The sequence below is a fragment of the Corvus brachyrhynchos genome, unplaced genomic scaffold (genome assembly GCF_000691975.1).
Source record: "Corvus brachyrhynchos isolate BGI_N302 unplaced genomic scaffold, ASM69197v1 scaffold346, whole genome shotgun sequence".
In the NCBI taxonomy this organism is placed as follows: domain Eukaryota; kingdom Metazoa; phylum Chordata; class Aves; order Passeriformes; family Corvidae; genus Corvus; species Corvus brachyrhynchos.
Genome location: NW_008238644.1, coordinates 950,437 through 961,681, shown reverse-complemented (window position 1 = coordinate 961,681; position 11,245 = coordinate 950,437). Strand labels below are relative to the sequence as shown.

Below are 11,245 nucleotides of genomic sequence, written 5' to 3'. Positions count from 1 at the left end.
CCCATCCAGTGCCTCAACAGGAAGATCAGGCACTCTGTCAAGCCTGTAGTCAGTTTTCCGGCATAGACCTTGCCCTTTCCAGATTTCATTGGTTGAATTTTCCCTAAATATAGGCTTGTGCAGTAAAGCAGCCTTTGTAGAGTGCTGCTTCTAATGGAAATACATTACCAGTGTGGATGTACTGTTGACTCACTGGTCACTTCCCTTCTACAATTTCCCACTGCCCAGCAACACTCTGCTTTCTCTAAGTTTACATTTTGATTTCTGAGTAGAGCAGTGGAACAAGTGGCCAATTCATCATTACCCTAAAAAGGAGGGGTTGGAATGAATAAACCTATTGTTGGAGAGCAGCATCTATTTGCCAGATTCTCTTCACAGCAATTAATATGACTACATCTAATTGGGAGAAGGTTCAGGGAGATAGCTAAGGACTTGTTAGGAAGTTTTGTTCCTTGATGAGTTTTACTGCGGTAGTCTGAATTATACCTTTTTTTTTTTTTTACATCTGTATTTACAAGGTTAAAAGTTTATTATTTTTCTTATTAGAGGTTAATGAGCTTGAGTATTTCACATTATCTTTGTTGTAGCTAGCAGGTTTAATTTTGAAGATCATTTATAACAACAGTAGAGTAAATTATATGTTGAAAACAATATAATGGTCTAGATGACAACAAGAACAAAAAAAGCGTAAGCCATGTATCAGGCCTTTGGTTCTCTATGCAGCATAATGATCCAGACACATAATAATTCTATGTCTGCTTTAATTGGCTTTGGAAAAACAACCCATGACTTGAAAAACAGACGAGCTTCAGGCTGACATTTGAATTTGGGCAGATCACCCATACGAGTGAACTGCAGTGAGAGAAAGATGGTTGGTATGTGATGAGGTCAGTGCAGCTCCTCACCAGGAGCCATCAGCAGCCACACACCTGCAAGTCTCAGCTGCTCTGTAGTGAAGTTTGAGCTCAGCAAGAGCTGAAAACTACTCCAGGTACTGGTGGTACTGGTGGTACTGGTGTTTGTCCCCTCCTTCAAGGCATTTTTTTGTCTCATACTTTGTGGCCATGCTGTGCACAATCATCAGGGACAAGGGAAACGCTTGCTCTGTGAAAGCGCAAGAAGGGAGATGGGTGAAGGTGCTGCAGAAGAGCTTTCTTCCAGATTGCTTCCAGATGTGCAGGTCTCCTCTGTCAGAAAGGATCCCAGCTTACCAGTCTGCAGGCAGCTGGAGACATCATCATGGTGACCTTTGCAAGGGACAGAGGCCTCGTTCCCCTTTCCCCTGCAGTGTGGGTGTCACTCCAGGGCTCTCATCTCCACAGCACAGGAGGAGCTCCTCGGGACAGGGGTGAGCAGGCACTGACCCGTCTGGCCTGAGTCCCGGGGGTCTCCCTGCCGAGCCATTGCACATCTCTGCTCTGGGTCAGGGCAGAGCTCGTCTGACTGCCCTGCAGGACTCAGCTCAAGTGCTGAGCACAGGGCTTGGAAAATGAGGAGAACAAACCTAAAAGGAGGGCAAAGCTGATGTTTCTATTAACTGCAGAGAGGCCTTGCACTTGGAGAATGTGACAGGCCCACACTGAGTATGAGGATGACTGTAATACCTCGGCTGTTTGCTTTGTGTGTTTGCCTTGCAAGCTCTTTGGCCCAAGGACTGTGCCTCATCATGTATTTACACAGATCCAGCACAGCAGGTCACTGGTCTCAGTAGGGGCCTCCAATCTCAAGTGATAATAATGAACTGGCTTTCTTCTAAGTGTTATTTACCCAAACAATGCTGTGTTCCATTGTGCAGCATTGTTTTTATTAATTTTTTTTTTCCAGTTCACATGAAATAAAAACATTGTCCACTCAAACACTGAGGAACAATATGAGTGCTCATCTCCTGCTGGGAAATAAAAATTCAATAGTTTCAAATATCAGTCCTTCCTGCCCCCTTTAGTCACTTTGAGGACTTGTGTCTGATGATAAAATGCTTTAAACCCGTTTTAAACCTTGTCTGGACTGGCATTCCTTGTCTGGATCTTAGCAACATAACAAAACTTGCTTTGAAAGTCTCTTCAAGAGGCAACCCCCAGTACCTATGTGAGGAAGCCCAGTTTATTTGTATAACAGCTGCTTGAATTGCAGAATCTAGCCCAACGTCTTTAAAAACATGATTGAACTTTAAATCTGCAGAAATCTCTGGAAAGAGTTCAAACCAAGTATTTTTGAACTAAGAGATGCATTTTATTTAAGGAAAAAAAATCACAAAAGGCAATCCAGAATATCTACTAAACTCATTTTATTGGAAGCAAAGATTTCTTTTTCATGCACTTATTTGTGAAATGTATGTGTACTTTTTTTCTTCTCTGCTGAACTGCTTTGTAAGAAGTTGATTGTGCTTGTATCTATGTACAAGGATCTGTCTTTAGTATGGTGAGATGCTAAGAAAGGCATTTTGGGTCTTATCTAATTGTTTTGCAAAGCATACACAGTTGCTCTCAACCCAAAGCACATGATGAAAATGAATGCTTCTACTTTAGTAATGAGGATCAGCAATGATGCCTTCAGCATGAAACTGCCCAGTGTAGCCAAGGCATAATTTTATTATCCCAGATGAAAGACAAATATGACCTCATTGTATTTTGTATGAAAAACATTATTTTGAGCCTGTCTGGTTCCTGCATGCTTGCTGAGCTGTGTTACTCAGTAATGTTTGGCACACGGTAGCTTTTTCTGAGGCTGGTGTGCAGAAAGAAAGAAAATAAGGCCAGATTGGAGCTGCTATCTATTTCCATGGTTTTATTCTGCCCTTTGAGTTCTTTGTCAGACAGTTGCAGTCTGCTCCAGAACAACTCCTGTTGTTTTGTGAGCACATCCCAGCTACAATGGTAGTCCCAGCGTGCTGAGAGGTAGGTTGTGTTTAAAGGCTGGAAAGGTCTGGCTGGGGCACTGCCTTTCCCTTCTTTGATCTAATATAAGAGGTGTTATTCTTTACATCAGTTGTCCTAATGAGAGCAGACGTGCCAGCCCTGAGAGCAGAGCATGTCCTTAGGCAGATGTGCACAGATGTGTGAGCAGCCCCACACACACCCCTCCGTGTGGAGGTCGCCTGGGCACAAACCACTGCAGAGAAGCTCTCAGATTTAGGGGAGAAGTCATTTTTAAATTAAAACTTCAGTCTTCTGATAATTCCATAAATAACACTTTTTTTCAAGGCTGGTGCTTCATTCTGGCATTATAGAATGGAATTCCCATGTCTGTCTCCTCAGTTTGGGTATCCTTGTGGTATTTTCTGTTTTATTCTATTCTTCTTGGAAATATTTGCAATGAAATAGAAAAGCTCAGTTTTCATCTATTATTAGTTTTCCAAGTAGAAAATACAAGACCAAAATTACAAGATACTGATGTGAAAGGCAAACACCCTTACAAAAACATTTCTCCACTTTTCTGTTTCCTTGTTTACTGTTAAAAAAATTGCATGAAAAATGTGTTTTCTTGCACTTTCTCGAGCTTCACTGAAAAGGAGGGGTAAAGGAAGAAATACAAGTGCACAAATGGTTTTCAAAAATAATTACATTAAATACAAAATGTAAGATCCATTTTAATTCAGCAGTGGTTAGTTTCCCGTAATACTTTTGGAAATGCCTATATGTTTTCATCATCTGTTCTTTGAATTGCCTTTTACTTCCAGTTGAAATTTTCTGAGGAGCTCTACTTGAGTCAGTTGAGTAAGGAGCCTCTAGAAGAATTAAAAAAAAATAAAAAAGTGTATGGACTTAATGAGCAACAAAGTTAGTGATCTGTAGCAATTACCCAAGTGAGTAATTTTGTTTCATTAATGCACCCTAAAGCACCAAGCTGTTTTGTCAATGGGCACTGCAGGGCCATTGCAAGGCTCAAAGAGACAGTTTTGTTACCAACCGCGGTGTAAGCGATAGGTTTTACCAACAAGGAGGGAGAGAAAGTAGCTTAGTGTAAGAAGAAAATTAAAGTCCATCTATTATTGTCACAGAAGCCAATGGCAATGCTTGTAAAGATTCTAGCAGAGCAGGGCCACACATCAGTTTGTTCTGGCTTTTCCAGTTTTTTTCTTTTTTTCCTGGCTTTTCCAGTTTCTTGGTTACTGTGGTTTTTTAAGAGGCCATCTTGATGCACAGAGCATCTTGGTTTGAAAAGGGAAGGAAGGCGTGTACTTGGCTTAGTTGAATCCTTCTTGGAGGAAAATAGAAAAGCAGATAGAAACAGAGGCAAAGCTGTATTATATCTTGTAGGCATCTATGGATCACTCAGTATGGGACACACACAGTGTATGATATATTAAGGTGAAGTATTGAATATCCATAAAGGTGTACTAGCAAATGGTGTCAATTTTCAAACACTTTGCTTTGTCAGCTTCACAAATTTAAAATCAATCATCAAAAAGTCCCTGTATAGATCAGCTGAGGAGACATAAAACCTTATGGTTATCTCCCTGACAAAAAAGTTGAAATTAAAGATGAGTTTATAAAGACTCAGACTGGCAGAATTCTGTAGTGCTAAAAGCTGGGGTCATCTGACCTCGGATTAGAAACAAATGCTGAAGAAAAACAATGACACTCAGCACACTGCTAACAAATACATCTTGGAGGACAGTTGAACATGCAGAAAAATAGGTTTCACAGAGAGGCTTATTTTCAGCATGAATGCTATTTTCTCACTGCATTATCATAAATATGAGAGGGAAAAAAGCGACAAATAAAAAATTCTTGGGCACTCCCTGGAGGCTTGTCAAAAGTACGTAGGTTTTGTACACTCCAGTGTAAAAGTATTCATTAAAATTAATTTTTAAAATGTCCTGTCCAATATTAGTTGCCTGATGTCCTTCCTTTGGTCATAAATTATAAATGAACTGGCAAAAAATGAAGAAACCATGATTCCATTATTGAATTATTTAAGTGTGATTGTTAGTTTTTGCAATCATTGGCCTAATAAGCTCAGGCTTGTGACACTGAAGTGTTTCTTACTGGAGGGTGATGATGATGGTAATGTTATTAACATAATCAATGTGTCCCATGAGTCACAAACCCAACCAGCTCCTCTGGTGACTCCACGGTGGCACAGCCCCTGGAGCTCTCATGGGTCTGCACTGCAGGAGAGGGAGGTGACGCTGAGGACATTCGGTGTGAACGGGGTTCACTGGGTGGTTTCCCCCAGGGCAACACTTGCAAAAAGCCAGGAGCACCCTAAGAGAGGCTCTTGTCCCCACAGCAGCCTGCCCGTGCCAGCGGCACACGCCACCGGCTTGGCCCATTCCAGCGGCGGCTCCGGCAGCTCCAGCGAGTCCGAGAGCAGCTCTGAGTCCGACTCCGACAGCGAGAGCAGCTCCAGCGACAGCGAGTGCAACGAGGAGTCGCGCAGTGCCACGCCAGAGGTACGGCCATCGCAGCTCTCCCCAGAGGGGGAGGCGTGGAGGGGAGCAAAGTCCTGCTCCCTCTTAGGGGGATGTTGGAGTTCTGTGCTGTTTGATGCTGTTGACTTCTTTTCCCTTTGCTGTTTCACATGTGTGGCCCACATACTCATTCTAGGTTTTGGAAGAATCTTTCTGGCCTGCATTTGAATTGCTTTAAAGAAATATTTAGATTTTTGCCAGTAGCTAGAGAAGATTTTATTGACACAGTATTCAGCTGGGACTAAGGAAAGGCAGCATGACAAAACTATGTCTTCAGGGACTAGCTAAACTTTTTAGTTGTATTAAATTTCTCCAGGGCCACATTGTAAACCAGATAAGGAAGCCTAATTAACCATAAATACTCCATAAATACTCCCATAAAACTAGCAGTCACCACTAGTTGACTGAAATAAAAGGGTACATTAAAAAAGTTCTCTTTTAAAGGGAAAAGCACTGCTTCTGTCTGAGATTTGTTCCTTGTCATCCTTCAATCTGCAGCCCGAACCCCCCTCAACAAACAAATGGCAGCTGGATAAATGGCTAAATAAGGTGAACCCCCACAACAAAACCATCATCAACAATCAAAATGAGCCTCACAGCGAGAGCAGCTCCCAGGCCCAGAGCAACCAGCAGGCCGAAGGGCCAAACAAAGGGAAGCTCAACAGCAGCCTGCCCCCGAGCGATTCCAAAGACCGGGCGATCCTTAGTCCCATCCGAGAGAAAGCCAAACCACGGGTTGCCCAGAAAACCCCAGAGGCAAAAAGCTCCAAGCAGAAGTCACCAGCTCATAATGAGCCAGCTTCACAAAGGACTACTGGGAAAAAGCAACCCAAAAAGGTAGAAAGGACTTCCAGTGTAGAAGAGTATAACTGGCCCAAACCAAATAATACCAGCAACACTCCCAAAGAAAAAGACACACAGGAACCCCCCGAGCAGCCAAAGGTTCGAACTAAAGCAGCAGTTGGGAAGACAGCTCCAAGGAAAGAACCACGAACTAGCACAGGTCTCACTTCAGAGAAGAAAAAGTACAGAGGCCCCAGCAAAATTGTCCCAAAGTCCCGGGAATTCATTGAAACGGATTCATCTACTTCTGACTCAAACACAGACCAGGAGGAGAGCTTGCAGGCGAAGGTGCTGCCAGCCTGCACTGGGTCTGGCACTGGTGTCAAAGTGAAGGACTCTGGCAGTAACATCCTCAGCGTAAGTAGCTTAACGAGCAATGGCAGCAACACATCCATCGACCAGACCAGCAATGACCTGGAGGAGCAGCTCTTTTCTCCTATCCCAATTGTACAAAATGAACTTCTGTCCCCACTGAGAGAATATGAAGAACTCAAATCTCTGTGGGTGAAAATAGACCTTAGTTTACTCTCTAGGATACCTGGACAGGAAACTTTTGAGACCACGTCTGTGAAAAGCGAACCAAGAGAGGCAAATGTGAAACACAGGCGACCATCTCGAGAGTCCCCTACCCCAGCAGCTGAAAAACCCTCCACAAAATCCAAAAGGAAACACAAGGTAAGTCACTTTCATTGTTTAAAGGAAAACACTTGAGTTTCTGTGCACCCTGGAAGTCAGGACCACAGGCAGTGATTCGTCACTGCACGTGCAGCTGGGCTATGGGGAGGCATCACAGCACTGAGGCTTTATTGGTTTTACAAAGGACAGACATTTACAAGTGCACTCCAAATTAACATCAGAAACTAGTAAAAAGCAAACCCCAGCCGACAAAATCAATAAACAATGTATTTTTTGAGATTTGTCTTACAAGCTTTTTCACTGTGTTTGCTCACTCGCCTGTTAGTTTCCAGTGCTCTGTAATCTGCAGAAAGTGGTGATTTCATATTGGTACAGTTTCAGCCATACTCAGAAAATGTGACTTCTGTTTGGAAGGGAGGGGTTCATTGTCTGCAGAATTCAGGCATTTTCACTGCTGGTTTAAACAAGCTTCATCAAAGTCAATGGAATGGTGCTTGCTTATGCTCCTGGTGAATTTAGTTTTTATATTGTTTTGTGGTAAAAACAAATGTGATTCATAGAAATATAATTTACTTAACTAGCTGCTTTCTCTACACAGCTACCTGAAAAAGCAAATATATTTTGACTGAAGGCATCATGTTTTATCATGTGTTTTATGTTATTTATGCCCAAGGGTACCCTATCTTGTGGGATATGACATTGCACTTCAAACTAAATGTGTTTTCAGAAAAGAAACTGAAGTTTTATGTCCTAAATGAATTTTTGTAGTCAGTTTTTCCAGCTGAAATGCTTGTACTCTGGTCTGCCTGTGAGAAGTCATCAAAATGTATTTTTTTAATACCCCAAATTTTATAAATCATCGTGAATATGACTTCAGCTCTCTGTTGCGATGGACTTCTTGAAATCCTGAGTTTGAGCAGTCCAATGGTACGAGAGAATTAATGCAAGACAATGACAGACGATGCCAGGCAGACACAGGGTCTGCACCCCTGCCTAAATGAGTCACTGCACTGGCTCCTTCCCTGTTGAATTAAGTGGAAATAATCACATGAGTAAACTCAGCAGGTTTCTATTCAATATATCTTCTAGCTGCACACTACAGAGATGCAAGAAGGAAGGAGAAAAAAAGAGGAGAGGGATGTATAAATGTCCATACTTATGTGTATGTATAAGTACACCAGGGTGCATATTAACTATATATTAATAATATAAATATAAATATATATATATATATAAATTTATATTTAAATAATTGTTCCTGGGTAACTTAGTGGAGTGTCTGTATCATGGAGAAGGAATCTTGACTAAAACACAACTGTAGTATTGGCAACTAAAGTGAGGGCTCTCAGGGGAAAAAACAATAAGGGGGTGTTATATGAAAGTTGGAGCCTCATAATTTCCTTAACTGAGACTTTGATTCAGGAAGTAACAAAATGCAGAATCTTGCTCTGGGCCTGTGCAAGCATAAGCTGGACTCTGATCAGCCCCTTCAGTTGCAATGTGATTGTTCACGCTAGCCAAGGGGAAACAAGCCAATTAGGATAACTTGAGGGTATACCAAGAGTTAAAGCAGGGTAGGGAGACACTAATTTGTGTTTCTAAATCATGCTATTAAAAGATTTATTTTATCCATCTACTAGTGGGCTCAAGGCTGATATGAAGGTTCCAGCGACAGAACAATAATCAGCTTTGCTTGTGTCATCCTAGGTCAGGCACAAAAGTCATGCATCAGGGAGGCTTCCAAAGCAAATTTCAAATGAGCTATTGCTGTTAATGACTACCCCAGCTCAGTCCTCTACTCCTAGTCCTGTGAGGAATACTTACTCAGAGAAGTTTTCCCATCAACATCTATTAGGTCAATGAGTAAAAGCTATTTACTTGAATAAGGTTTGGTGCTATCAAGTCATTGCATCTGAATTATTAATTAAATTCCAGTGCAGTACAGAAGATAACTTTAGCACATGAGACATTTTGCTTCCTAATTATCTCCTATGTCACTTGTTACATAACTTCATGTCATGTGTTCAGAGCACATTTAGCCCTGATTTCAGGTGACTTTCACTTCTCTTAGACCAGTAGTTTAACTGCTGCTGCTATAAAGGAAATACACTGAGATTCCTGAGGCCCTCTCAATGGCCAGTGAAGTTGTGCATAAATGCTGGATCTTTTATTCTCCATCTTTTTTATTAAAGCAGACGGAAAGCCTGGATACCTTTGTTGAAAGCAAGAAGCAGCGCCTGGAGGACCCTCCGGCTTCCTGCCTGCTCCCACCTTGTATTTCTCCAATACCGAACCACAGAATAAGCAGCACTAAAGAGTAAGTGGATTTTTGACATAACATTCTTGAGGGATTTCATAGTGCTGTTCTGTATGTCTTTGTCTGTAGAGTCAGATGGGCTTGGTATTCCCATCCATCAGGAAGAGAATCCACATGGTTTTGGAGGAGATTCATTCCTCCTTCTGATGGACTGCAGGACTTCAGGATGCCACCACAGTCCTGGTGTACTCTTCAACCCCCTTCCAATGTTCTTTCTTGCCTCTATCACCTTTAAACTCTATGGATAGAGAATCCTGCTAAAAGTGGTATTTATTTGATTGCCTGGAATTATTTTTTTTAAATCATTTGCCTAAGAGACAGTTCCCAGTTTTATTGAACAAAATAGTGACTTTGCCTCATGTTCATTGCCTCTTTGTTTTAACTGTGTGTACAGCAATGCCAGGGGTAACCATCCCAAGTGTCTCAGATACGTGCTTTGTGTCTCAGCAGGTACACCATCCAATAGTTTGTGCCTTTCAGAGTGTCTTTCAGAGATGGCTATAATGCTTGAGCAAACAGGTGCCACATAAATATTGATTCTGATTACAGAGTCACAAGGTTAACATTCTATAAATAGCCAAAGAGTCCGGTTCCCTTCTGTTACCAATTTTGTGCTTTTATGATTTTGAGATGAGTACTTCTTTCTGCTTCGCACTAGGATAAGTGAAGAATCAAAATCACAATGTGCTTCTGAAAACAATGTGAGGATAGCTAAATTTAGATTAAGTTTAGAAATAATTTATGAAATAGCACACTAATTTTAAAATCCCTAAAGAAGGTTGAGCATCGTTTTGTTTATTCTGGTGTCATTATGCAGTAACTTCAGACTGTGGACTAGCCCCTCATTCAGCCACTGAGAAAATCAGAGTTGGAGTCTGGAAAAAGAAGATGAGTTAAAAGTTACAGTGGGATCTGTAACATGTTGCACATTTGATAAAGATCGTGATGGGTGTTGCCTGATTGTCGTTGCTAGAAATACAATGAGCAGAGATATATTGCAGAGGGAATCAAGGATTATCCATCCCCAACACCTCCACAATCCATTAAAAAAAAAAATCTTTCTATTGTTGTCACCATCAGGCCCTAAGCATCCACCCCCAACCTGATGTTTCTTAATTTGAGCTTGTTTTCCAGGTCATTAATTTGATTCCTCAGAGCTTTCAACCCTTTGGTATTCTCTCTTAAAACATAATTGTGTCCATCAATAGTTATTTCCATATGCTGGCTTTTTCTCTCATCTGCCTGAAGTTTTGAAGCACAATTTTCTGACTTCTTTTCCACGTCAGTAACTGAGGCCTGGATCACACTGCATTTTTTACTAGTGTTTTCTGAGTTTGCTTGAAAAAATTGCAATACTTTTTGATAGTTCAGGTTTTCAACTCCCAGAGACATGCAACTGAGTACAGATCAATGTATTTCCCAAAAGATCAGGGACCTGAATGAACTGTGTGAAGACAAATTTCCAGAAATTGAAAAATTTCATTTTTAAGCAATCAGGAGTGGTTCTGTTCTCCAGAGAGTTAAGTAAAATTTTAAGGGGAGGCAGAAGAAAGTCCACTGTTCAAGGGCATGGGGGAAAATAAAACTTCAGGGGTAAAAGGTTGAAAGACAGGCTTTCCCATTTGGTCTTTTATTCCCAAAAGTTCTAAGTTTTCTTTTAGAACTCTATATAAGGACTTTGAGAAATGAGGGTGAGTCAGCTGCAGGTGTGATGATGATCTTTGTCCCTTAAGAAGGTGTTAAGTCTCATGGTGGATGTTGTCACTTCGTAGGAAATGTAGGTCTCTCCCATTAGAACTTGATCACTGTGCCACTAAGCCAAGTTCCTCAAGACAGGCACTGGAGATTTTTATTAGGCTTTTTTATAGATACAAGAGTGTTTTGACAGAACGATGATGATCTCTGGGCCAAAATTTCGAGGCATTCAGGAGTCTGGAGGAATCAGGGAGGGATAGGTCACACCTGTGCTTTCACAGCTCCCATTGTCTCCCTTGCTATAGTTTAGGTATTTGGATACATTTCTATCATTGTCTTTC

General features: G+C 41.4%; 1 protein-coding gene across 9 annotated transcripts in view; it reads left to right on the top strand.

Moving 5' to 3' along the window:
* The window catches only part of AFF2 (AF4/FMR2 family member 2), a 364,304-nt gene that overhangs the window by 317,481 nt on the left and 35,578 nt on the right, over nt 1-11,245 (top strand). For 3 of the 9 annotated variants that reach the window (XM_017737562.1, XM_017737553.1, XM_017737555.1), the window contains exons 10-12: nt 5,179-5,395; nt 5,912-6,931; nt 9,085-9,209. In XM_017737562.1, coding sequence (XP_017593051.1) covers nt 5,179-5,395; nt 5,912-6,931; nt 9,085-9,209 — 1,362 coding nt within the window. The remainder of the gene's footprint in view (nt 1-5,178; nt 5,396-5,911; nt 6,932-9,084; nt 9,210-11,245) is intronic. The other 6 variants (XM_017737561.1, XM_017737558.1, XM_017737556.1 and 3 more) reach the window with 4 other exon arrangements.